The following is a 27950-nucleotide window of genomic DNA, read 5'->3' on the forward strand; positions in this document are numbered from 1 at the left end:
TCCTGGCCTCGCCCAGGAGAACGCCCCATCTGGATCCACACCCTAGGTGCTCAAACCCTGTTGGAGTCTCAGGGCCAGACCCTCGTCTGGTGTAGATCAGTGGAGTTCCCTTGAGGTCAATTCCCTCCCCATGTCCATTCGCGCCAGCTGGGGATCCGACCCTCCGTCTCTCTCTGCTCCAGCCTCCCACCCCCATCCCTGGCCGTAGAGCCCGGCCAATATTTAAAAAGGGATCTCAACCCTCAGTCTGTCCCTGAGGGCCTTGTCCTTCTTTGAGCCTCGTCCTCCCCTATCGGGGCCCTGGGCGGCCTGTGAATAATGAGTCCATCTGAGGTCCTGGCACGGGCGCTTGCCGGTACAGCAGCTCATGACGGGACAGCGCTGCTAATTCCACTGTCCTTTGCTGTCCGCCTCCATCCTCCCCCATCTCTCTCCCCCTGGACAGATCCCAAATGACTCCCCCCCCTGACAGCCTGACAGCCCGGCTTGTCCCTGGGAACAACAAATGAGACCATCATTGCTTGGGAGATGAAGAGACAGGCGCAGAGAGATGAAAGGCAAGATAATGGCTTATTTCCATACCAACTACCTGCCTGTGTGCATCTCTCCCTGCTGCACTGGCAGTGTTACAATGGGGGCTCTGGCTTTTCATACACAGGCTGGGGAAGACAGAATTGCTCCCTCTTGTGCGGGGCCCCTAGTTTGATGAGCTGGGATAGGGATGCACTGCCAGGGAAACCGAGGCACAGAGCGATAAGGGGTCAGTATTCCAAGGGGGTACGTCCACACGGCCGCTGGGAGCAGTCTCCCTTCCAGGCCGGTACACAGACTCACACCAGCATGCTGCAAAGAGCTGGGTGGATGTCCCGGCGGGACTGCCCAGCTCGCTTCGACCTCAGCCCCTGACTACGCAGCGCCGTGGGTGCAGACACGGCCATCGGCGTCACAATGGGGGCGGAGTGGCAGCAAAACTCCAGCTCAGAGTGACACAGGGCGCCCGTGAAAAGCCAGGCTCTGAACTCGGGTCTCCTGAAGCCCAGCCCAGAGCCCTATCCACCAGACCATCCTCCCTCCTCGGCATCCCACTGAAGTTTTTCTCTACAAAGTGGCACCAAGAGGTGACCCAGACCCCAGATTCCCCCACCTGCCTGATGCATTAGCCAAGGTCCAACAGCAGGAAAGAGTTAAGAAAAAGAACCCAGGAGTCCTGAGGCCCAGTCCGCAGCTCAAACCACTAAACTATGCTGCCTCCTGTATCGCTGGATCATACTCTAGTGCTCAGAGCCAGTTACTGCATCTCAGGACTTCTGGGTTCTAATTCCCGTCTCTGCCACTGCCGTGCAACTGTCTCCTCTCTGTGACTCAGTTTCCCATCTGGAAAAGGGGGTTCACAACTTGACCGCATGGCAAATCCAGGACTCAGTCTCCTAGTCCCATTGTTGCTGGGAACCTGCCAATCCAAGCCCCGTTCCTTACCTTGTTTCCGTATCCTTGGCGGGCACGGGAGGACCGAACCCTGATAGGGGTCGATCCCCGGGGCCTGGGAAGAGTTCGGGGGGCCCCGAGGAGCTGGGGTTGCGGGGCTTGCTGACGGGGCTGTCCATGAAGACCGAGGAGCAGGAGTCTTTGCGGAAGGACTGGCGGACAGGTGAGGACCTGCTGGGCGGCCCCGAGTAGGGACTGTGAGGGCTCTGCCCCTGCTGGACGTCCACCAGCCGGCCGTCAGCCATCTTCTGCGGGGAGGACGGGGGCATGCGGAAGCCGAGGCTGGGCCCATAGGTGTCGCTGTAGATCTGGGCGTTGGGCTTGTACAGGCTGTCCTCCAGCTCTGTCTGCAGGGCGGCCGCCGAGTAGGTGCTGAGGGAGCGGACCGAGCCCCGTTTGTACAGCCCCCCGGCGTAGGCGAAGGGGTCGCCCATGCCGGCCAGGGACTGCGTGGAGGTGATGCTGAGCCGCCCCTCGTGCACCATGCCGTAGGGGTCGGCATACAGCCCCTCGTTCTTCACCAGCACCATGTTCTTGCCGGCCAGGTCTTCGTCCGGCTTGACGTCCCGGCGCTCCAGGATGGCGCTGGGGCTGGGCGACACGCCCGCGGCGGGCGGCAGGTTGGAGAGGCGCTCGCCGTGGTGCACGGGGCTGCCGGCGTAGGAGGGCGGGCGCCCGCCGCTGTAGGACATGCGGGAGCGGGACGGGGAGGAAGACTGGAGCACGGGCGGAGGGGAGCCAGAGGTGAGGTGGGAAGCGGGGGACATGCTGTTCAGCCGGTGGGTGGGGGACGACTCCCTGGAGGTGTAAACCATCTCCCGCTGCAGGGAAGAGAGACGTGCCACCGAGGCTGTAACCACTCGCCCCTCTTGTGGGGCAAGCCCCAGGCCCACCCCGGCGGAACCCTTCCAGAGCGGGGCCCGGAGACCCGCAAAAGTGTGGGGGGGGTCATAGGGTCGCCGAGACGAGCTGCCTTTGCGGGTGTGTTGCACGTGTGTGCACGCACGTGGGTGTGCATGCATGTGACAGTACCTCTCTCCTCCCCCGCTGTCCCCCCATTCTCCCTGGCGACCCCCCTAGATGTGCTGGCGGTTCATAGTTCACACACTGAGCTGCGGCAGGTGATGGGCAGTTGCACATGGGGGGGGTTTAGAAGGCAGAAGGGCCTGGGAAGACAGGGACACAGGACAGGAGGGCGGGGATACTGACACTGCCTAGCTCCCGCCTCTCCGCTGCAGCCCATCGCCCGGGGCCATGTGCAAGGAACACGGAAAGGGCCCGATCCTCTGTTGCCAGCCCCAGGAGGGCCACGGCTTGCACCCGCTTTGCACTAGTGTAAATGGCTACCCAGGGGGCAGGGCAATGGAGAACCAGGCCTAGAGTCAGTGGTGTGGGGGTGATCTCGCACGCGCGCACACACTCACTCACTCACACGCTGCTGCTTCTCACATAAGCAAACTGGGATTGGAGGCTGGGGCTTAAGGGAGGGGAGCCCTACGGGGCGTGAGCTGCTTGTTTGTAAACATTGATGCTTTCAACACACACACACACACACACACACACACACACACACACACACATATAGAGGCGCGTGCTGTCAGCAGAGCCAAATAATCCCCCCCACACACACGTTCATTGTGAAATCAGGAGACACTGCCACAGGGACTTAGAGCCCAGAGAAGATCACACAAAGTGGGGAGGGTCAGTAGAGGCGGCAGTGGCCAGAAGGCAGATCCTGGAGTAAACCCAGAACCCCCCCCACACACACACACACACACACACACACTCCTGGCAAGACCAGAACGCCAGATCCCAGTGCAAACCCAGCCCTCCCTCCTAGGATGAGACTGGAATTCCGGTGCAAACCCAACCCCTGAAGAACCAGCCCCTCCTTTGGCCTTCACCCTGATGCACCCCAGAAATGAGATCAGCAGCATCCCACACGCCCTGGCAGATTGCAGCTCCCTTGCGCTCTCTCCAGGAGCACAATTTACTCTGATTAATACCCTAATCAGCATGTTTATGACTCCGCTGCCAGGGCTCGGACCATCCAATCTCCTAAAGCAACACTTAATGGGAGCCCATAACTCCTTCCACAAACACACTCAGGCACCAGTGTTCCCCTAGCCCCCCTGGCTCTCACACAAGCAAGGTCTGTGCGCTCACAGCCACGCCTGCCCTCCAGCTTCCGACAGCGTGTGTGTGTGTTTCCAGCTTCCGACAGCCCGTGTGTGTGTGTGTGTGTGTGTGTCTCCAGCTTCCGACAGCCCATGTGTGGGTATCTTTGTGCATTTCCTGGCACCATTCTTCCCCCAAACCCAACATGGAGATGGGAGAGCCCTGGCCCCATGAAATGGGGTAGTTCTTCTCCCTCCCAGATGGGACAAGTTGAGACAGCCCCTCCCCCAGAGATGGGACACCCGCCCTCTCCTTACCCTCAGGTCCCCATTGGTGATGTGCGAAGCTGGGAAGGAGGCGTAGAGGGGCTCTTTGCGGTAGATTTTGATGATGCTTCTGTCCTGGATGTCCCTGAAAGAGAAGGCGAAGCAGTGAGCGGGACACCCCAATGGCAGTGCGGATTGCTAGCCCCTGGACCACCGGCAGCAGCCCCCTCGCTCCGTGCTAAAATGGGAGCAAACAAATCTCACGCGTCAGGACGTCCGTTTGCTGCGGGGTCAGGGAGGGACGGGCCACGAGGGCCACACTGGCCAATCAGCCAGGGCATGTGCACAAGAGAGGAGTTCCCCTTGCTCCGAAGCATCTGGGAATTGGCCCGGCAAACACACTGGCGCCGTCACCATGCAGGGAGCAAACCTGAGTCGGAATTCTGAGCCCAGCTGGAAGCGAATCTCTGTCTATCCCCCTCTCCCTGCCCCACTGAGCGTGCCTGCAGCCCCCACCTCCTTCCCAGGGGCCCTCACCGGACGTCCTCCAGCTCGTAGAAGACATTGCGCGACTCGTCCTTGATCAGGATGGCGGTGTTGGATGATTTCAGCATACCCATGGTGAGCTTCTGGGGGAACATGTGGACGATGAGGGCGTGCAGCGTGTCCATGCTGCTGATCTCGTGGGTGATGTGGACGCGCCTCGTCTCGTCCCCGAACTGCAGGAAAAGGACCCCTGGAAATGTAGACAGGAGAGAAGGAGATAAGTGACCAGAGTTTGCGGATCAGAAAAGTCAAAGGCTGGCCTGATGAGCAGCCAACTCCTGGCTGATGGGGGCTTTAGGAAGAGGTTTCTCCTCCTACGGACAAAGTTACCCATAAATGCCTTCAACAGGGTTTCTTGCACAATAGCTGGCACAATACTGGTCTGATCCACTTCAATGTGGTCATTCCTAGGTACCCTACCATTGATCCCTGCTCCCTTACACATACTAATGCCATGGGTCATCAAAGGCACAACCCCCTAGCGCTGGAGCTAAAGGAGTAACTCCCTCAGCTGTCAGGAAGTAGCAGGCTGTTGTAGTCAATAGAGGCGGCCACTAGAGGGAGACAGGAGCACACACAGTCAGCCCCCCTGTCCCACTGATGGACTCTGCCAGCCCCAGCTCCCGTGGCATGTGTAGACGTGTTGGTGGGCCAAAGGGTTAAAACGCCCCTGACGGAGACGCAGTGGGAGCCGGCCTGCGGTACCTGGCGACCGGAGCTTGGTTTGGCTGGTGGAGCGGGACAAAGGCAAGCTCTGCCGGAACCGGTTCATCCTGTTGAATCCAATGGGCAGCTCGGCTTCAGACATGGTTTCCAGGGACTCGGCCGAGGCGAAGGAGAGTTTGGCTTGATCGGCCAGGGCGGGCTGGGAGCCCTGGGAGTGCCGCGAACTTCTTGTCTGGAACGGAAGAGACGAGCTGTCAGAGAACGCACCCCCCCACTCCCTCGGACTAGCTAGAGCTCACGGAGCGATGGGGTGCTCCATTCTACACCCCATGGGGCAACAGCGCCTCCTCTGAGACCCCAGGCAGCACGGCGAGCCGTGGGCTAAGGCTGAGCCAAGGAGGCAGTGTGAGGGGGGTGCTTTGTTCTATGCCCCATGCTGAACCAGCCCAGGGCCGTGCTCCAGACTCTACCCTCGACTTCAGTGCAAGGCCTCCCTGATCTCTTGTTTGAAGCATGTACGACCATCTGCTGCGTCCTTGGCGCGCTCTCCGCCCGCAGCGGGTAGTCTGCAGTCTCAAGCCTCCTTAGCAGTTCCTTCATTCTGACACCGTGTTACCGGGGGTCTTGAAAATCACCCAGCTACGTGTTACGTCATTTACAGACAGTCCCTTTGCACTCCAAGCTCCTCTGAGTCCTTCTATCGCCCCGGTTACAATCAAGACGGGAACGGCCACCTGGCAACCGAACCAGGGCTTTGGAATAATTTTAGCAATTAAAGGAGGGTCGCCAGCCATAACGGCAAGAAACTGGCTCCCAGGAAGCTTAAATGCCCAGGTTATTCTGGAAGCAAAGCAGCGGCAAAGGTTACGGCTGCATGAGTTGGGCGGACGTAACGGGATTGGGTTTACAGCAGTAAAAGTTTAACACGCCAGGAGCCCAATTTCACAGCCAAACACATCCCCCCAGTCGAAAGGCTCTGCCTGCAGGCGGGGGCTTTCTGCACAAAACATCGGTAAACACTGCATGCGGTGTGCATATATATTTAACAGGAACAGAGCATACCAGGTACATGCATCGTATGAAGCAATGCGTTTTGCACCCCACACGGTCCCCAGGGAAAGAAATATACCCGCACCGGGAATACGCGGATCCCATTGGCACAAGGATCTGTATCGGGGCTGCTTTGGAGATGCGCTGCAGGGGGGCTGCCGGTGCAGAGCACCTCTGGAAATCAGCCCTGGGTGAATATAGGGGAACGCTTTCCCGCAAATGTCCATACAGATTTTGGAATGAATTCCCATTGCTTATGGGTTCCCTTTCTATGGACATTATAGGATTTGAATTACAGCTGAGACCAGGGCCCCATTGTGCCAGGTGCTGCATAGACCCTAACTGAAATCAGGGCCCTGTTGTGCCAGGTGCTGTACATGCGCAGAGTCAGAGACAGTCCCCGCCCCAGAGAGTTTATGGACATCCAAAATGTGTCAGCACGTGACACGCCCCGATGAGTCTGTGTCAAAGCCAGGATTGGAACCCAGGAGTCCTGCTCCTATCGTCCCTGAAGACAGACACACGCCATGCTGCTGTGGTTTGCACCCACGGAGACGCCGGGACCTTGCCACGCGGCTCTGACTTGGCATGGAAACCGGCTGGCTGGTGATCTCTGGTTTTAAACAGCAGACGCATCAAACACAGAGAGCAAACAGTTCCTGAGGTGTAGGAAAGGGGACGTAGAAGGGGCAACAGCTCTATTTTAAGACCAACCCCCTCCATGGGAAATGATAACAGCCATAATCGTCATTTAAATTAGGCATTAATTGGAAATGTTAATTAATCCTGGGGCGTGAGGATGTTTTATGGGTTGGAAACGTTCTCTCCGTAAATAACTGCCAGAAAATTGGCTGTAATTTACATTGAAACAAAGCAGTCGGCAAAATGGGTCTTTAAACTGTTAACGGTGAGAAAACGGTTTCTCACTTCGAAGGGCCTGATCCTGCTGGCTGGGAGCAGGATCGGAGCCAACGGGCTGGATCCAAAGCAGAGGGGAGCTAATGCGAGTCTTTCCTATGGGTTTTGGACCTGGCCCCAAGAGAGGTACGCCGGGGACGGGGAGAGGGACGGGAGCTAGGCACGCTGGGATGGATTGTATCTGTGCCATGTGGACTTTAGTGTGAGGGAGACATTTGGTACTCAGTGAGCAGCTGTATCTGTGCCAGGCCGGCTGCTGGGGCCACACTGAACCTTTCAGCACCTTACTGCACCGCGCCAGGGCTGGCGTTTGTGATCTGCTCACGAGCACGCGTACACAGGACGAGATCCAATCTGTGACCGGGGTGGGAGGCCCGGGGCGACGGCGGGGGCTGAGATTCCCATCCATCTTCACGAGCGAGAGGGCGAATAACGCTCAAGAGGCCACGTCAGGAACAAGTTGTTGCTCCCGCGGCAGGTGGGCCATCCTTGCTCAGCTGGAGGGCTTACAAGCGGCTCTCGTCATTTCTCTCCAAACCGGATGAATCCACAAGACTTCCCCCCCCGCCCTCCTTTTCTCCCGCCCCGCCCCGGTGCAGTCCTGGAGTGCACGGTAAAGTGCCTCCGCTCTCACTGAGTAGCATTTCACGCCCACGTCACGCCGGGGTACGCGATGCCACAAGACAGTGGAGAATCAGGCCTGTTTGGAGGCCAATTCTATTTCAGAAGCAAGCCAACCAGCCGCTTTTCTAGCTAAGCCCGAAATACCACCACTACTACTACTGGGCTACGGAGGGTGTCCCAGTTATTAAGGTATGGACTGAGGAGATGGGGCTCACTCCCTGACTCTGCCACCAACTTCCCGTGTCTCCTTGGGCACTTCGAGCCAGGTCCTCTAAAGTAATTCAGCTCCTAACTCCCACTGGTTTCAACGGGAGTTAGGCCCCCAAGTGCCTTTGGGGATCCAGACCTTAATCTCGGGATGTCTCCGTTTCCCATCTCTAAATGGGGGATAATGAGGCTCCGTTTCTCCCACTTGGTCTGGCTTCCCTATTGAAATCGTGAGCTCTCTAGTGGCTCTCAACCTTTCCAGAGGACTGGCCTCCTTTCAGGAGTCTGATTTGTCTTGTGTACCCCCAAGTTTCACCTCACTTAAAAACGACTTGCTTACAAAATCAGCCGTAAAAATACAGACGTGTCACAGCCCCTAGTACTGAAAAGTTGCGGACTTTCTCATTTTTACCATAGAACTGCAAAATCAATCGATTGGACTATAAATATTGTACTTACATTTCAGGGTATAGTATATAGAGCAGTATAAACACGTCATTGTCTGTGTGACATTTTAGTTGGCACTGACTTCGCTAGTGTTTTTTATGTTGCCTGCTGTAAAACTAGGCAAACATCTAGACGAGTTGATGTACCCCCTGGAAGATCTCTGCGTACCCCCAGGGCTATGTGGAGCCTGGGTTGAGAACCACTGCTCTAGCGCAGCGATTGTCTCTCTGTATATGTACAGCACCTGGCACAATGGGGCCCTGATCTCAGCCGGGGTCTACAAGCACTTGTTGATTCTCCTCCCTAGATGGTTCACGAAGGCGGGTGAGTTCGACTAGGGAGGAGAAAGGCTCTACCCAGTTTGGGGGAAGCAGTTTTCTCCCACAGCTCCCCCTGCCAGGAGGGATCCGTCTCCTGTTACGATCCCCACCGGTGAGTCGCTTTATCCCCATCTTATACGAGGCACTGAGGGGGAAGTAACCCACTCCCACGGGTCACACAGCGAGTCTTCACCAGAGCTAGGCACAGAACCCTGCCTGTGCTTCCTTCTAGCCCACTAGGCCATACTGCCTCCTAGAGCCACCTGTGCCGGCCCAAACCAAACCCCTCTGGTAACGCAGAGTTAAGGTTGCCTGGAGGCATCTTGCGCCCGTCCAGAACACTCACACAGAGTGAAGGTACTCGCCCACACAACCTTAACTCTGCCCCCTGGAGCGGGCAATAGGCACTGGGAATGATTTGCCTGCGCGCCAGCTACACTGACTGTGCTCGGTGTCGCTGTATTGAGCGTTGTTTTCCAGCAGCACGTCCCTTTCTCTCTCTCTCTCTGCCCCTTGGCCCCCCACTCTCCCAGCCGTTGCGTTCCACTCCGAGCCCCTCTCTGCTCCTTCCCTGCCTCTCGGTGCGCCCGGACTCCCCTAAAGTGAACCCAAGCCCGGGCCAAAGTGTCACACCTACAAGGCTCTGGAAGGCTTTAAAGGGAGGGACAACGGGTTTGCACACGCCCAAGCCAACTTCCCTCCCCACCCGCTTATTTTGTCTGGAGAAGAAAATAAAAATAGATTGAACCAAGGGGGGGAAAATATGTCTCTGGCGCTCTATCTGCATGACAATACAGGCCTCGTTAGCAGAGTGATTGCTGTTGCCATGCTAGCATCTGCGTTGCTAGGGGGTTTAGTGTGGGAGCCGCTCAGGGTGTCTGGTGAGCCTAACACGCTTTCAAAATCGGTCCAGAGTTCGGTGGGGAGGCATCAGTTGATTTGAGGGGTGGGGGTTCACAAGCAAGGTGTGGTACATCCAGCTGTTCCGGGGGAATTGATTTCCCACAGCTGCCCAGGTTTCAATTGACCTGGAGTAATTAACCCCATCCAAAGAGGCTAATTACAGCATCTGTTTAAAAAAAAAAAAAACACAGTAGCTTGAAAATTAATTGATTTCCGGGCCAGAAGGGGCTATTTTGATCATCTAGTCTGACCTCCTGCCTAGCACAGGCCACGGGATTTCATGTAGCCCAATCTAGGACCCCATGACATCATGCTGGGGTGATGACATCACAGCTAGATGACAAAACACGACACTCCCAAGCTCTCTCGGGACAGGTCACCTCTACGGCTGCCTTTACTCCACTCGTACCTTATCCGCACAGCCGGGCGACTGATGCTAGACCAACGACGCTCCCAGGAGCGGCCCTTGTGGGGAAGGTACCGAGATGGGCCTGGGGCAGTCCGGCTGCGGCTCCTTGCTTTGACAGCCTCGCAGAACCCCCGGGCAGGGTTATTACTGTCACTGGGGCGGGGGGAAGGGACAACGAGGTGCAAAGACGAAGTGACTTGCCCTGGGTCACACAAGGAGACTGTGGCAGAGCCAGGCTTGAGCCCCGATCTCCTGGATCCCAGCCTGGTGCCTTAACCACAGCCCGGTGGTGGAGCCAGGTTTTGCAGCCAGTGGGGTGATGGGTCACTGGTGGTACCTCCCGATTCAGTGGGTGCACCCCGCCCCCTCCTCACCCTACCAAGGGGGCATCAACCATCCGTGGTAGCATCCTCCACCCCGGTCTGCAGCCCTAATCCTAGCCCAGTGTGAAGGGGAGGAGGGTGGGCCCGGCTGCGCAGGGCAGAAGCCGTCCCAGGTGAATGCGGTGTGAGCTCACTATCCAGCCCCGTATAAAAGGTGCTATCACACACCTAAAGATCTCCAGGGGAGGGGGGCAGTCTCATGTCCCGGACTCCTATTAGCCCCACCTCTTGCCCATCCTTCCTGTCTGGCAGCCGCATTCACCCCCAACGAGGCCCTTTGCTTAGCTCAGTCCGGACAGGGGCCGGGGTGTTATCCATTCGCTCCCTGCACTGCGGGACCTCTGGATCCACGATCAGTCTGAACCCACAGCACTTCCCTGTGGGCAGGGCCAGCGGCCGGCTGGGCTGCACCACCTGGAGCAGGCGCAGGAGGACTCTGCTAGGAGCTCTCCTTTCCAAGAGGCAGACACACCGCGGCATCTCCCACTCAAGCACAAGGGCAGGAGCCGAGCCGCCTGCGGGAACCAGCCGGGCAAGCCATGGGATCCGGCAGGGGGAGCGCGTCGATCCCACACCAGGGATCTACAGAGAGGAGGCCGGCAGCCGGTTTCCAGGGAGAGGAGGAGTTGAAAAAGGAAGATGAGTTTTGATTTTACAGATAGTGATGCAGCTCTGTCCTTGACCTCCCTTTCACTCAGAGGGAACGGCTGTTTATTACTCTGCCTGGCTAATGACTTACCCTGCCAGGCGATAATCGATCACAGAACAGCCCCACATACGCCCTGGCTTCCACCCCTGCCGCCAGCTGATGCAAAGCATCCCGACAGCCACAGCGACCCCGTGATCTCCCCCGCCCCCAGGTACAACCCTGTCGTATCTTCTTGGTTTCACAGGCCCTAGCTGCCTTCCCGAGCCCGTGGCCCATCCAGGCCTTCAGTGTGATTCTGCCCCCGCTGGAGCCAATGGCTCTTATACAGACGGCTGGGCGCAGGATTTGGGGGCTTGCTGTGACCTGATCCCCTGAGGCAGCTGCAGTCATCGTGTGGACACTGCCAGGGTCTGCTGCTGCCTACCCGTCCCCTTCCCCCATTTGCCAGAGACCTTGGCCCCTGTGGAAATGAGCTGTCTGCTCCCAGATGCCACCGCCCCTCGCGCCCGCTCCTCAGCATGGTTTGGCACCATGGTTAAGCTGCCATCTAAAAAGATGGAGCCATGTTATCACTGGGGGCTTGATTGTGCCCCCAGTGAAATTAACAGCAAAGCTCCCATCTACAGGGCCGGATTGGGCCCTGGACGGGTTGTAACCGAGACTTGTCAGAGCCAGCGTGGGACTCTCCGGGCGCATGCGTAAGAGCAGCGCAGAGCTGTCCCAGGGGAGCAGCTCGCTCTGAAAACAGCCGACTTCCGCCAGTGGGCTACCCTCCGGAGCAGCGGGGAAGATGGGTGCCAGTCATTCGGGGCAGCTCGCAAAGCTCCCTCGGGGAACTGAGCTGATCCCCCAAAACCCAGCCCCTTGCCCTCAGCAGAACAGCGCTGACTCGCTGGGGACGGGAAGGGGAACAAGTCACAGCACCCCCAGAGAACGGGGCCATTCCGCGCACTATTCCGCAGGGCTGAGCTACCTTGGGGGATCAGGCTTCAGCTACCGTGCAGGGGGGCGATATATACTGGGAGCAGAAGCTTTCACGTTGGAAACACGTTACACTGCAGTAGAGGGAGCGTGGCCTAGTGGATCAAACACTGGACTGGGACTCAGGCATCTGGGGCTTTATTCCCATCTCTGCCGAGCGACCTTAGGCAAATCACTGCACCGTCCGGTGCCTCAGTTTCTCCACCTGCAAAGTGCTTTGAGATTTATCGCCGGTGAGCCCAGAAGGGGCCATTATGCCCATTTGGTCTGATGCAGGCCAGAGGCCCTCCCTTGGCGAGTCCTGCTTCAAGCCCGCGCCTGACAAAGAGCGCCACGTAAAAGCGTGACATGATTATTACAGTGCTTCTCGATCACGTGTGATCCCAGAGCGGTGAGACAGGAAAGGGTCGCCTGTCAAGTGCTGAACATGGTGTAATGATCATCACACCCTTCTATTTGTCAAGCGCCTTTCCTCCCAAAGGCGAGGGGAAAGCTTATCTACCTGCCTAGCACATTTCAAAGCCAGAGCCGTGTGGTTATTTATCCTTACGTGCAGACACTCACATAGGCACACACACAGCCAGTCACTTCGCCGGCTGGCCACGGCGGCCCCTGCACCCTAGGCTGTGATTCAGGGTGCGGAGTGAACTGCGCGGGGGGGGGGGGGGGGGGGGAACGTCGGCTGAGAGAATTCAATTCCCCGCACGGAAATCAGGACACTAGGTGCACCAAAAAGTGCCGTGGGAGTTTGGGATGAAATTCTCCCCCATGCACACGGCTTGGGCGTCAGTTACCTCCCGCTGCAGATCTGAAGAGGTAAGTGGGATTTCAGTGGCCGCATGCTGGGGGGCAGGTTTTCAAGGGCTCAGCAGCGCCAGATTTGTAAAGCAACTGAAATCAATGGGAGTCAGGAACCTAAACACCTGTGAACACCCTGGCCTCCCTGCAGCTCCCCCAGGACAGTTTCAGCAGCCGACGGGCTGAGTCCTTCGGAGAGTCCAGACTCACTTGCGGGTGCTGATCCCGTCTGCGAGCCAGCCCCTGGGACGGCAAGCGGTCCAGTACTTGGCTTTCTGTCCCAATTACCTGCATTCCACCCAGGGCTAATAGGCCCCACTGCGTCCCCCTGGCGAAGGGGTGGTGGGCGCGGCTCTGCGTTTGCGCTGAGGGCGCGTTATGCCCCGGTGATGATGTACCGTGAGTGACAGTCTGGGGATGGCGGGGGCCACTGCGGAGTTTTTAATTCAAGAGCCCTGTACGGAAAGCAAAGGAGGCAGCGTCTTGCCTTGCCCCAGACAGGGCTGGCCGGGCTTCGAACTGTGACCTCATGGGAATGGGAATAGCCATCTGATTAACCCCTTGCAAACCGGGGCGCTGGCACTGCCTGGCACCCCACCGCCACGACAGAAGTGGCATGTCCTTCTGCGTTTGAGAAGCATCTAGCTAAAGAGCGGACAAGGAAGGGCAGGGCACGGAATTGCCTCTAAGCAAAAACATGGCCTGTTTGGTCAAGGCCACCGGTCAGCTGCTGTTGGGGAGGGTCTGACGCCAGCGGGCTGCGCTGAGCAGAAACCCAAGCAGCGATTAGCCTTCTGGAGGGCAGCGCTGCCCGGCAGGGGATCTCTGGCGGAGGCACCAAGGTCAGGGAGATGAGCGCCTTCCCCCCTGCAGTCTGACCCCCCCAAAAGGGAGGAATGGCCATTTCCCAGCCTGCTCCTCCTTGGCCAGCGGATCTCACAGCTGCTCCAGCCAGGCCGGCTTTCCCTGGAGTGACGGCCCCAGAGGGAGGCGGACAGATGGGCTGAGACGTGCAGGCCCGGTGTGCCTGGCCCTGGTGTCGCCCGCATGTCCCTGGCTTGGATGTTCCCCTTGGGGTGGCAGGGAGTCAGTCACTGCACTAAGATCCACCAGGCGCTGGGTAGACAGACGGACAGGAGTCCCGCCCCACAGCCTGCAGGTGGGGACCGGTGACCTTGCTTTGCGGTTCATTGGAGGAGCAGGAGTGGGGCACGTGCACGACTGCCCCTTGCACTTGGAGCCGTCAACCACCGCGGCAGATGCAGCACAGTTGAGGGCGACTCCCAGGCCCCCTCGCTCCCATCTCTGACCCCACGCTGGGCACCAGAAGCTGCAAGGCCGGGATAATGGATGGGGAGCAAAATACAACTCGCTCCTCTACCGTCACCCCTGGCCCAGACCCCCGGTCCCTCTCTTTCCAATCTCCAGGCTGTCAGAGAAGGGAGAACAAGGGGCTCTAAGAGCGGCCCATCGCCCAAGGATCTCAAAGCTCTCTGTAATTAAATAGGCGTTCTCCCCATTTTACAGAAAGGGAAACTGAGGCATGTGGCAAGATGAAGTAACCCTGTCTCCCAGAGCAAGAAGAACCAGCTACTTCAGAGGAAGGGGTAAGAACCCCACAGTGGGCAGAGGTGGGATAATCTACCCCTTACACAGGCCTCCTTCTGATCCCTAACAGAGATTGGCTCAAGCCCCGAAGCACGAGCTTTAATGTCTTCTTTCTGCATTAACTATCGTAACTCTGCATATGCTGGTTATCCACGCCCTCTTGGAACCTTGCTACATTCTTGGCCTCAACTGCATCCTGTGGCAGTGAGTTCCGCAGTCTAACCACACAGGGGAATTTTCTTGGAAGTTGGCATTAGAAGGTGGACATCAGGAAACAGGGGGGGCATGCTACTCCTTGTAATCCAAGGGTGTGTGGTCTCTACAGAGAATGTACAAGCGCTATCTGGGTTAGGTACACACTATCTGCACACACTCACTACACCCCTGCAGAGAACAGAGATATCATCATCTTCATCTTCCAGGTGGGGAACTGAGGCTCAGAGAGACTAAATGACTCACCCAAGGCTGCACAGGAAGTCTGTGGCAGAGTAGGGCCTTGCTCCTGGGTCTTCAAAGTTTCCAGGGGTCACTCTAACCACTGGCCCCACCTTCCTCTCCAGGTTTATCTCACTTACTGGGAGCCGGGGGTAGGAGAGCAGCAGGAGGGCTTGTCTACACTTGGAAATTTACCAGGATAAAATAATGATTCTAGAAATAGCTAGGTCGGGAAATTTCCAACGGTAGAGAAGTCCTTGGCTGTTCCTCTCCCAGGGAAACTAGTTAACAAAGGGCCTGTGTAATACACCGGCAATGCTCTCCCCCACACACCTGGCCTTTGGAGGGTGGGGAGAGAGACAGAATTCTCCCACCGCTGGTCTCCTGCAGCCCGCTGGCTTCGCCGCTGTTTAAGCCTCTTATGCAACGGGGGGAGGGGGCCGCTTTTGTCTTTTTTTCTTCCCAGAGTTAAAAAAAAAAAAAAAAAAAAAAAAGATACAATTAAGCAATTCGCGTAGCTTCCAAAACCTCCAACAATTCTCTACTGTCTGCTAAGAAACAACTTCATTCTATCTGCCTGGCTAGATAAGAATGCCTCTCTCCTCCTTCATCCCCCCCCTTTCCTACCCCCCAGCCCTACTCCCCTCTCTGCCACGGCTGATGTAGCCCTTGCCAGCTTTGTTGGGTTAAACAGGCTGTGCTGGAGGAACGGAGACAGGCCCCCAAACGGGCGGAGGAGACGTGTGGGGGGGGGGGGGGAGGCTGTGAGTTCGGGGGGATAAATGGGGGTGAGTGGGGCGTGGGATTATCCTGCCAGCTCAAGCGATGGGGCGGGGGGCATAGAGGGACACATCATCAGCCACACGGCTTCGGTATTGTCTCCTCGCCCACTTTTGACGCCCCAGAAGTAGCCCAGATCCAGGGCGCTGGGATTCGGAAGCGCACCTGGCCCCAAACCCAGCCAAGCCGAAGTCCAGGCCCCGAAGAGCTTGACGCGCCCCCGGGAGTCAGAGAAACAGGGGACTTGGGGCGACAGGTGCAGGGAGGCGCGGAGGCATCATCACCCTACATGGCTGCAGAAGGGTTGGGAGGGAAGCTGCTCTGTGCATGAGGGGCAGCGTCGGGCTGGGGATTGGGGGAGGGTGCGGGCAGCAGTGAGGCAGTTTAGAGGTTGATGGGGAGGACAATGGAGCCAGAGACTGATGCAGGAGAGAGGGAGGGTAGCGGAGGGCCTGGAGCAGGGGATGGGGAGTGACGGGTTGAGCAGAGCTAGAAGGCTCTGAGCTCCCCCCAAGCCAGGCACACGAGGCTGGCGAGTCCCCGGCCAAGTGCCACGGCAGGGTCCCGCCCTCACTGCCACGCGCACACAGAGACCCTGCCCGGCCAGCCCACCCCCAGCACTGCCCCTGCTGCAAGCCCGGCCCCCAGGAACAGCACTAAGGGGATCTGCGCGAGCCCCACGGCTGGCTGCCAGCTCCGCTGGGTTGGCTTTCCCTTTTGGTTCCAAGCTGCCTGCTCATGGTTAATCCATTCTAGCCAATCTCGCTCCAGCCTGGTCCTGCAGGGTGAATGGGAGAGGCACGCGCCCTGGGGGCAGATGCCCACCCTGCAAAGCAATGCGAGACTGACCTTCGGCACACCCCCAGAGTCGGGGCATTCCCCGCTCCTCCCCCCACCCAGGCTGTCCCCATTCAGGCTCCGTTGGCAATGGCTGTGCCTGCCAAACAGGGACCCACCCTGGGCTCGGGAGCAGCTGGCACATGCCCGTACTGCACAACAGACACCTCTCCGAGCGGCCACCTCGTCCTCCATAACCTGAGTTTTCATTTACCCCCGAACGTCAGTCTCTAGCTGGCATGTCTGCAAAGGAAACACTCAGCAAGGTGACCCGAGCGGGACCGCGTGGAGCCTGCCGAGAGCCCGGGCCAAGAGCTCGGGGAGGGGCCGACCCCCTGTTCGTCCCAGCGAGGGGTTCACCCCCAGATTCCCCCCCCACACACACACACACGTACTGCGTCCACTTGTATTTCAGAGCTGTTGAGAATTAAATTAGCAATGAAAGGAAAACTAAGCAGGGTGAAAAAACCTCCCTTTACACACACCCCCATATGTTGGTTCCCAATTTCAGCCCCCGTCTTTCCCCAGCCCAGCCGGTCACAGCAGAGTCGCTGGGATCCCAGCCCCTAGCAGCAGCCCCCCCATGGTTAGCCCCAAGAGTCCCCCCACCCCAAAGCAGTGAGGGGCAACACAGACCTGACCCTGCATCCGGAACAGACGAGCCCTTTTCACACGGATGCTGCTGTACCGGGGCTGCTCAGGGGTAAGACCCCACCGGCGTCAGCCAAAGCCCCTGGGCCTGGGCCAAGCAGCGGGGAGATGGGAGAGCAGCTGCTGCGGAGGGCTGGGACTCGTAGCAGTGGAGTGGCCCGTCCCCAAACTCCCCTTTTCATGCTCCATTCGGTCACATTTTGCAGAGATAATGGCCTGGAATGCGTTCAAGACAGCTGGGCTGGCAATAAATCGCCCCTGCGTGGACGGATGGAGCCCTTTCAAGAGTCCAGCCGGCCACTTTGCTCCATCAGCCGCTGCCCAGCGAACGGATCTAGCTTTGGGGCTATTTGTGTCTCCCCTGCCGGGGTCCGGACGGAGGCAGCAGCCCACAAAAACGGGCTCTGCTTCGTCCATGCTTTGCGGCCCAGCCAGGCCCCACGGCGCAACCAGTTATTTCCCGAGTAGATAAAAACACTTTCCGGCTCCTGGTCAGACACTGAGCTGTCTTAACTCCCCATAATCCCCTTCCCGTCAGCAAAGCCAGCATCTGACTGTGCCCCCCCACCCATCCGGTGAGGCTCTGAGCGTCCTCAGCCCTGCAAGAAGACCCAGGAGCTCAGCAGCCCTGGAGGATTGGGCCCTTCTAGACATGATGAGAACAGACCTGTCTCCAGCTCTGCTCCTCTCTCCACGGCCTCAGAGAAAAGATCTGTCTGGAAGCTCAGGTGGCTAAACCTCAAGGAATGGACCTGTGGCCTAGCACCTAGCCTCCCAGAAGCCACCGATCCCGGCACATTACCCAGGGAGGGGTTTTGGGTGGTCCAGTGATTAGGGCACTGGAGTGTGACGCAGGAGACCTGCCTTCTGCTGAGCTCTGCCACTTACCTGGGCAAGTTTGTGCTGCTGTTGCCTCTGCCAGCAAGCTCTTTGGGAGAGGGTGTGTGTCTGTACAGCACCTTGCGCAAAAGAGCCCTGATCTCGGTTGGGATCAGGTGCCACTGGACCACTAATAACGTTTACAGCCTGGTCTCGCGCTCAGCACGTCAGACATTCAAGAGTTCAAACGCAGAAGGAGCAGACACTGTCCCAAATCCATCTTTGCTCTCTTTCAGCCAGATCAGCTGCCCCACTTGGATCGGGTAATCAAACGCCCCCTGGCTTCCCTTCCGCCTTTGAAATCCCTTGCTCTGTTCTCCCAGTGGCCTGGCCCAGGGGAGTTTTCCTCTCTTGCGTCCCGAAGCAGGTCAGGCAGCATTCTGCTCATGCCATGAGGTGCCCAAGGAGCAAAATGATCCTATTAACCACAGGAAAGGAGCCGGAGCGGGAGGGGAAGGATGGCCCGATGGCCAGGGCACCCGCCTGGCTCTCAGGAGATTCTGGGTTTTGTTCCCTGCTCTGCCCCAGACTTGGTGGGTAAGTTTGGACTAGTGACTAAAGTCTGGTCTACATGTAAAATTTAGACCAATCCACCCCCCTGACCGGCACAGCTAAGCCGCCCGAACCCCCAGCATAGACGTGGCTCGGTCGATGGACAAATGCTACCGCTGCTCAGGGAAGTGGAATTCCTACAGCAAAGGAAAACCCCTTCTGCTGTTGCATCTACACTGCAGGGTTATTGCCAGAGTCCCCGTAGTGTCGGCAAGCCCGCAGCCTCTCCATACCTCAGTTCCCCACCTGTCCAATGGGGACACACCCCAGCCCTGCCTCCCAGGGAGGATGTGAGGGCAAATACTAGATCAACAATTGTGAGGGGCTCCATATAATTCCCTTAGCTAGACAGGTACGTTCCAGCCCTCTCCAACACGGAGTGTCATTCCCATTGGTAACACAAGGATGGTAACGCTGCACCAACCTCCCCATGGCTGCCGGGAACGTCACGGAGAACACTTGAATCCTCCTGCGCTAAAAGCACAGACCCTCGACCCGCTTGAGCGGGAGGAGAGACTCTCCAGTAGCAGCTTGGAGACTATGACACACAGCTGTGCCGTTCTGACACCATTCTGCAGAGGGCAGCGGTGGCCCTTACGCTCCAGCTGGTTTGGGGCATGCACACGGGAGCTGGCAGGATTAGTTGGTCAGTATTTGCAAACCATTTTAAGGAGGGAAAGAGCTGAACGTTAATATCCACGCGCCCACGGCCAGGTCTTTTATTTCCACCCACCCTGTATATTTTTCCTAGTTACGTGGCATTTTAAGCAGGATTTCAGAGCACAAAGGGGATGGAAAAAACAGTTGCTGGGCACCCTACCCCTCGACACCTGGAAAAGCCATTACACTGACCCGCCCCAGCTGTGAATTCCCCGCTGCTCCTGCCGGATTGCCCCAGCCAAAGCAGGCCAGAGGCGATTCGGTTTCATCCATTTGAAAAAGATATTGACCTGGTGTGAAATCTCACCCCCAGAGACATCCTCTCCCCCCTGGGTAGCTTTGAAGACAGGGCCACGCAGAATGCGGAGAATGCAAAGGGATGGGAGTGACGGGGCTGGGAGATCTCGGCACAGCTGGGATGCAGCCTGAACAAACCTGGTTATTTATCGCCTATTTCCCGAAGAGGAGGTTGGAGAGTCCTGCAGGCTGATGCTGGGCACCGCAGCCTTTCAGCTCTGAGCCCAGCTAGGATCCGCAGTGAAGAAAGTGGTCAGTAGAGGTGGTTCAAAAAACCAGGAGGAAATCCACCCTTTGAATCAAAATTAAAATTTCCAGCAGCCAGTAGAGCTGGTTGCAAATAAAGGGGAAGGGGGGAGGACTCACAAATATTTTGCCCCAAAATGTTTCCTCTCTTGCATGTTTTTTCTCTCCTTCCTCATCGAAATGTCACAGGAAACCTCCCACCCAGTCCAAGGTGCTGCTGTCTGTTTGGGTAACTGTGCAATGACTCGGGGATCCAGGTCTTGGCAAAGCGGTATCCGTATGCCAGACACGGCCACGAAGGGCTCCGTTTCCAGGGCCCCACCCTCCCCAGCATTTCCGATGCTGCTCACCTCCGCCAGGCTAGTGATCCCTGCCTGCATCCCCCACTCTCTCCCCTGCGGCCTCTCAGGCTTGCGGATCACTCCCCCTAAACAGCCTGAAAGCCTCCTCGTGGGCCTTCTTCAAAGCCCTCCTCAAAACTCTCCTTTACTGCGACCCCTCCCCAAACACTGCCCACCGGCAGGGTTGCTGGTGTGGAGCGAGCACTGCCTGCCACGCTCACCAGTCTGGTCTCACTCTTTTCTTGCACCCCCGTCTGTCTGTATCCATCTGTTGGCTCTTGTCTCGGACTTAGATTGCTGGGTTTCTGGAGCAGTAGCTAGCTTTTTATTGTGTGTTTATACAGTGCCTAGCACCACGAGGCCCAGGTCCATGACTGAGTGCCTAGGTGCTACCGTAATACATCTAATAAATAATAATAATATATGGAGATATACCTATCTCATGGAACTGGAAGGGACCCTGAAAGGTCATCGAGTCCAGCCCCCTGCCTTCACTACCAGGACCAAGTACTGATTTTGCCCCAGATCCCTAGGTGGCCCCCCTCAAGGATTGAACTCACAACCCTGGGTTTAGCAGGCCAATGCTCAAACTACTGAGTTATCCCTCCCCCCAATAGCAATACAAATGTACAGCGCCTAGCACCATGAGGTCCAGGTCCATGACTGAGCATCTAGGTGCTACCGTAATACATCTAATAGCAATAAAAATGTGCAGGGATTGGCACAATGGGGTCCAGGTCTGTGACTATATTGTAAAACAACTAATACCCTTATTCCCATTTTACAGATGGAAAACCGAGGCCCAGATTCCCCAAGGTGACCAATGGGGGTTAGGTGCCTAAATACCTTTAAGGATCTCGGTCTAAGCAACCTGCCAAGATCTCACAGAGTTGATAACAAAGCAGGGACTTAAAGCCAGGTCAGCCAAGTCCTAGGCCCTACAACGCGCACACACACTCCCACAATAAGCCTGGCCCAGGGAGCCATCCCTCACCACCAGGCACTGCTGCCGGGGGCCCCGCTGCGAAGTAACAGCAGAACGGCAGCGGGCACATCGAGGCCAGAGCCTCACACACGGTGCGGGGTTCGTTCACTTCTGACAAACACCATTTTGTTCTCCGTTATTGACGCGCTTCGATAGCACACCAGCGCAGTGCGCGATCGGGTGTTTTGGGAGAGGAGCGGTAACGGGAGAGCTCACAACAGGGCTGGCTCTGCTATGCTAGTAGGTCTTTTGCCGGGAAGCAGGGGGGAGAGAGAGAGAGAGAGAGATGCCTCAGCTTCAGCCACGGGATTTAGGAGCACAAGTCTCATTGACTCGCCCTGAACCGTGTGCTCCTAAATCCTGTTGGTGCATTCAGAAAGCTCCTGTGAGCATCAGGGAAGCGAGAGGCAGACAGCATATAGCAAAGGCCCGGCAGATATTAGGAGGAGAAAGGGACAATCCCAGCCCACAGCCCTGTTTTACCAGCACAGAGTGACGGATACTGCGACCCAGGACGCCTTTTGCACACAGTCCACTCACACCCGTCATGGCCTCTGTGGCTCTCCGTGTCCCCCAGACTCTTCGCTAGAAAGCTCCCTATGAAATAAGACAGCTACCTCCTGCCCCAGCGTCCTATCACAGTCCAGTGCTCTGGGCTAGAGATGGGGCCAGACACCAACAATGCTCGTGGGAAAAACCACCGAGCCTTCAGCGGAGAAAGGCGGATGGGGAGGTGGAAATCGGAAAACCGTTTCCAATGTTTGCAGCTATGGGGAGCTGTTGTGTGACAGTGCCGTGCAGCATCGCAGTCTAACCTGGCAATACTGAGCAGGGAGGCAGTGCTTAGTGGGGAGGCAGCGCAGTGTTGCAGAGCACCATGTCACTGCAGCACAGTGCAGTGTAGCAAGCACTGCAGGTGTGGCAGTGCAATGGAGTGGGGCAGTGCAGAGTAGCAGAGCATGTAATGCAATACAGTGCAGTGCAATGGAGCAGAGAGCACTGTGGTGTGGCAGTGCAATCGTATACTATAGCATGGCAGTGTGGTGGCGCTCTGCGATGTGGCAGTGCAGTGCAGCAGAGCACGATGGCATTGCAGTAGTACCCTTTGGTGTGCCAGTGCACGAATACATCAGGGTGTGGCAGTGCAGCACAGATGCACACCATGGTGTAGTGGTGCAGTGTGGCATGTCAGTGCAGTAGTACACTGTGGCAGTACAGGACAGGGGAGCAATGCACCAAGGGGTGGCAGTGCAGCACAGCAATGCAGTGTAGCTGTGCAGTGGGACACTGCAATGATGGGGATCTACCAAGTGTTCCTTTTATAATACTCAAAATCCCCTGCCCACTAGTTCTGTCTGACGGCAGCTTCTAAGGGAATACAGTTCCCCAGCTTTTGTCCGGCTTTCAAAACCAAACTTCCCTCCTAGACAGCAGCGTCTGCCCGGGACCAGGGTGAGGATGTCGCCCCGTATGCACACCCCTTCCTTTGGGCTGGGATCTGCAGCTCACGTTGTGTCCTGGAAACGCCCCCTCCAGAAGGGAAGCCAAGGACCAGAGGCTTAAGCACCAGATGTGCCATCTCATTACTCAGCTCCCTGCCTCTGCTCAAACACTGACGTCAGGACACATCTGGAGAGGGGACATCTGAGTTCTCGAGCCATTTCCTGCAGGTGCGACCCTCCCCCCTTCATGTCCCAGAGCTGGAGAGTCGTCCCCCGGGAGAGGCCGGCAATTGAGAAGAGAACCTGGTGGTCTAAACCTCCCTGCGCTTTTATGCAATGTGCTTTGTGCCAGCTACTCCCACACCAGAGGTGGCCGCATTTCAGTGGGAGTAGCCGCATACACAGTATCATGAACGAGCCACTGCAGCCCAGAGCCTCAAAGGTATTTAGGCTCTTAACTTTGGAAGTTGGGAGCATAAATACCTTTGAGATGAGGGTTGATTACACACACACACACACACACACACACACACACACACCCCCCTGCCCTGTAGTGGCTGGAATCGGAACCTCTCCACGGTGTGTCGTGGACCCTATACTGCTAACAGAAATTCTCCTTTAGCTCAAGTGCTAGGTGAGGGCTGGACGTTTGGAGCTGCAGGATCTGAGTTCTACCCCTATTGCCTGCATGGAATATTGAGGGGCCAGGCCCTGTAGTGCAGCAAAGTCCCTCTATGGCCATAGCTCAGTAACTGGCAATCCCTGGGGTGGAGATGCTGTAGAAAACATTCGTGGAGGGGATCAGCAATTTTGCCATCACACCCACCCTCAGTCGCCACTACAGCCAAATGTTCTCTTAGCCCCCTTGCCAACAGCTGGTGCATTTCAGGGCGGAGAGGCCTGGGTTTGATCTCAGTGGACCCTGCATGATGGCTTCACTACCACGCTGCGTAATAAGCGAGAATGCCCTGGATGGGACCGGGAAGCGCACGAGAGGAATGGGGAAGAGAAACAATCAGGAGGCAGAGTTTCCCCCACATTGTCTCCAGTTGGGCTCCAGGCTGCAGCCCAGGGGAGTCCAAAGAGCCCCGCAGTTCAGGGGTGTTCGGATCAGGGCCCATTCTAGTTTGGGGGCACAGGCTGATCCCTAGGAGACGTCCCCCCATGGGTGGTTTCTAAAGCTCTCAGTTTGACTTCAACATTCCCCCTTCCAGATCACAGCCTCACCCACCTCCTACCCCTGGCTGGGTCTCGCTGCCGAATTAAAAATGTATTGCTCAGGGTAACAATAATTCATCCAACGTCTAATGCTCAACATTTTGTCAGGATTATCCTGATTAACCCGGAATTAATCCTGATCTCAATGTTAACTGGATTAATGCTAAAATCGGATTAGTGGTTAAACCGGACCCCCCTTGACTAACGCATGGGGCCTTCGCTAACAGATGTGCGCGGGTTGCCCCTGGGAGCCAGATGTGAGAGGAAGCAGGGCAGGGACTCGCCAGCCTCGGAGGGGCCCTACCAGGTATTTATTAAAGAGGGTACCCCTGCAACAAGGGTACTGGTAGCATTGAAGTCCACTCTAATCACTGCCAATGCACAGGCAAACTGCTCAGCTCTCCAGCAGAGAGGGAGGGAAGGGAATAAGAAAGAAAAGAAAGAGAAAATGAACGAGAGGGAAAGAGGAAGAACAAGAAAAACAGTGAAAAAAGAAAAGCAAGAGAGAAAATGAAATAAAGACGAACTCAAGAAAGAAAGAGAGAAAGCAGGAGAGATACAAAGAATGAGTAGCCTGACTCCAGCCTTGGGATTCCCAGTCTCCCTGCTCCCACTGGAGCCTGCTAAGTCCTCTCCGTAGGTAGCATAGGGGGCTGCTAGCAATCCCCCGCAGCTCTTCACTCCTCTGCCTACCTGCTGAATATTTAAAAGCCTAGATTCTCTGCAGCCTCATGAATATTGACAGCAGTTCGTTTCCTGCCACCTTCGTGCGGATTGTGACGGTCCCTTCCCAGCTGCGGGCAGGCGGCTCAGGGCTGGGCAGCAGCTCCATCCCCACGGATCCGCCACCTGCCTGCTCAGGAGGGGGTTGGTGTGCAGGCTGGTGAGGGCAACGCGATCACATCCTGCAGCATTGCAGCCCCCAGCCTCCCCTCTTTGCACCTGCCCTTCCCAGGGATGGATGCTTCGGGATTCCCCTTCAAAAGCCCATCAGGGGCCTCTCTAGTCAGAGAGCAGCAGAGGGGCCCCCACCCAAAGACCGACATGGCCCCCCCAAGCAGGCCCAGCCTCAGTCACCAGGCAACCAGTTGACAAACTAACTCGGGTCCAATGCCCATCTCTCCATCCCGCAGCAGGACCAGAGAGGGCGGCAACATCCTCACGCAGCCTCTCCAGCTATAGGACTGGAAGGGGGAGCCACTGGTGCTTCCCCCCTTCCCCCGATCGCAAGGCCGTCCCCAAAGAGGGTTCTTGGCGCAGAGCTGGCTCTCCTGACTCTACCGCAGTCCAGATCTGGCAAGTGGGAATCAGGGCCAAGCGCAGGGAGGATGGAGATGAGGGTGAGCTGGCCTGGCCCTGCGGTGGAGACAAAACGGGGACCCTCAGATCACAGTGATAATTGCTAAACCAACAGCTCCCCACTCCTCCCCACTCACTCCCTCTCCTCGAGTCCAGGGGCACACGTCCCCACGGGGAGCCCGCAGCCGCACGGCCTCGGATGCTGCAGCAGCTTTTTATTGGGGTGCCTTCCCCATCTCTCCTGACATCTCTCAGCTCGCACTCCAAGAGCCCAGCAAGTGTCCTCAGTGGGGAATGAGCAGGGAGTGGAGATGCCCCGGCCAGCTCTCCTGACCCCTGGGGATGAGCCAGATCAGAGGGAATGGGGTCCCCAAGGGAGCGGAGCCTGGCTTGGGGACTCCTCCAGAGTGGTCAGGGAGATGGCCTCGTGGGGGACGTGCAGCAGAAAGGAGACACCCCAGCCCCCCATGGTGGGGTGGGGGAAAAATCACAGACCTGGATTCCCATCCACTGGGAGTAGATACCAACAGACACAGGCCCCTAACTGGCCAGGGGCACGACAAGATCCTGGCACGACAAGATCCTGGCACGACAAGATCCTGGCACTAGCGATGTGTGCGCGTGTGGAGATACCCCAAACCTGGGCTCCTATCCCACGGCACGACAGACCAACAGGGGGATCCCCATCCCTGGTGGAGGGACGGGACAGAGCTGTCGAGCATCACTGATTCTTCTGTCAAGAGGATAGCTGCGAGAGAATCCCCCATCCCCAGGCTGCTCATCCCACAAGGCTGGGGCAAGCAGGGTGCCCCCCACCCCGTGACATAGCTTCCCGGCCCGGTGGGATTGCCCAGTGCGCTTGGCCAGGCCGGTCACGTCTGCAGCCAGCGCCAGGCGTGCTGGGAGACTGCGGCTCACGCTCAGGCTTCTAATCCATTCCAGCCTCGGCTGCCGCCGCAGTCCTGTCGACATTTACCCTGGCAGGCTCCTCCGGCAGCTGGGTTAAGCTGAGGCCTCATTAAATCTCTCTGCTCTCCAGTGATGTTGCCTCGCACAGCTTCAGCCCCCGAAAACAGCAAATTACCGCAGCCTCCCGGGGGATGCCTGGAAATCGGAGAAAAAGTCGGGAGGGGGGCGGGCAGCCCCTGCCTTGGGCTGGCGAGCACTTACAGACCCACCCCAGGGCATGGCCGAGGGGTTGGCCCCCAGGGGGTACTGAGGATCTAGCCCCCTCACTCATATATACTGTCCCCTCCTCTGTTCTAGGGCTAGGTCGGGCCCTGGGCAGAAGACCCATAGTACCAATCTTACTGCCCTATTTGGTGGAGATTCTTCTCTCCCCCAGCCCCATAGGAAAGCCCCAAATTGCCACGAGCCCCTCCCCCTTGGACAGGCTGGCAAGCGCTGGGGGAAATTTCTCCTGCCCCTGTCTCTCCTCCCCCAAGCATCCCTGGGCGAGCCAGCCGATGGGGCGCGAGTCACGCGGCTGCACCCAAAACACCTCCACCTTTTTATACTAACCCCCCCTCCCCCCCAATATCCTGCAATAAAAGCCTGTCTCCCCACCGGCCTGGGCAGCACAGCTGAGACAAAAGGCCGGCAGGAGGGCATGAGAATGAACATTTATTGCAGGCGGGAGCAGGAGGGACAGGATTACAGGAACTAAACCTGCTTGGCATTTGCCTGTCTCCGCCGAGTAAATATCACTGCTGTGTATAGGACTGGTTAAGCAAACGCCTCAAGTCCCCAGCGGGATGGGAAAAGCTTCCAGGAGTCCCACCCCCTTAGCATCCATGAACAAACCTCTGCCCACACAGGACTTCCTAGCCGACATTATACTGCAGCCATCTGGAATGTGGGACAGAACCCAGACTGCTCCAGGCAGCACAGGGCCCTGCCATTTAAGCTAAGGGAGAATCTCCATTTGCTGTTAGCGGTATAGTGCTCATGACACAGGGCTGAGACAGTCCAGCTGCACTCAGCAGAGGGCAGCAATGCACACTGTCTCTCTCTCCTCCTCCTCACGCCTATAGGAGGTTTCAGTAACTTTTATTCTGCTTCATGTGAAGTTTCCAAAAGTTCTGGGGCTCAACAGGGGTTTTCCTGGAAGGACTAAAGGGACCTGTGCTGAGCCCTTTCTCTGCTCGCTGTTCAGGCCACAAGTGACTTGAGTTTTAGGAGGTCTCATCCCTCTCCTTAGGAGGTATTTGTCCACATCGCAAACACAATTCGACTAAGAGCAGTCTCTGCCCACGCTAGTTCCAGGGGAAGGCTAAAGGGGCAGTCTTGTCTGTGGAGAGCAATGAACACTGGGTGCTGTAGATCAGGATTGATGGGCCTTGGCAGAGCTGTGTGAGATGCTCAGGACTGGAAGAGCAGCAGGGCAGGATGGAGGTGCGTTGGTAGATCTGCCCCGGAGACTGCACAGAGACTGTCTGCATCCTGCTTAGCGCTAAACCAACCTTAGCCAGCTCTGACTTTCACACCAGCCAAATTCTCCTACAGTCTATGTAGAAGAGACACCCCGTGTCCCTGGCAGCCCAGGGCATGGATGGAGGGGGGCAGGGGCTTCCCCAAGCTCATGCCCTGTCCTCCAAGGGTGGGATCTCCATTCACACTAGCTACGTTCTCACTCCTGGGATGAGCTCTCATTGCCGACTGCCTCATTGCCAGCTACGCCCCGCAGGGGGCAGGATGGTGGAGCAGGCCCTGGCGGAGGGACTTGGGCTGAGAGATGGGAAAGTTCGAGAGGATCAAACTCTCCAAACTATTTGACAATTACGGGAGCTAAGGGCCCTGGCAGATGTCACTGCTCGCCCCATCCCCGTTGCCTGGGCTACAGTTGCTAGGTAACCGAAAGGTCGCTGGTTGCCAGGCTGGCCGGATGAGGGACTCTGAAATATGCAGTGGGACAAGGAGACCAGAAGCTCCGTGACAACAGCCGTGGAGA

General features: G+C 57.2%; 1 protein-coding gene across 9 annotated transcripts in view; it reads right to left on the minus strand.

Moving 5' to 3' along the window:
* SRCIN1 (SRC kinase signaling inhibitor 1) overlaps positions 1-27950 on the minus strand; it is a 186465-nt gene that overhangs the window by 32224 nt on the left and 126291 nt on the right. For all 9 annotated transcript variants that reach the window (XM_054014405.1, XM_054014406.1, XM_054014401.1 and 6 more), the window contains 4 exons: positions 5121-5313; positions 4407-4605; positions 3921-4014; positions 1477-2306 (listed from right to left, as the gene is read on the minus strand). In XM_054014405.1, the coding sequence (XP_053870380.1) occupies positions 1477-2306; positions 3921-4014; positions 4407-4605; positions 5121-5313 (1316 nt within the window). The remainder of the gene's footprint in view (positions 1-1476; positions 2307-3920; positions 4015-4406; positions 4606-5120; positions 5314-27950) is intronic.

This window comes from Malaclemys terrapin, chromosome 25 (genome assembly GCF_027887155.1).
Source record: "Malaclemys terrapin pileata isolate rMalTer1 chromosome 25, rMalTer1.hap1, whole genome shotgun sequence".
Classification (NCBI taxonomy): Eukaryota; Metazoa; Chordata; order Testudines; family Emydidae; genus Malaclemys; species Malaclemys terrapin.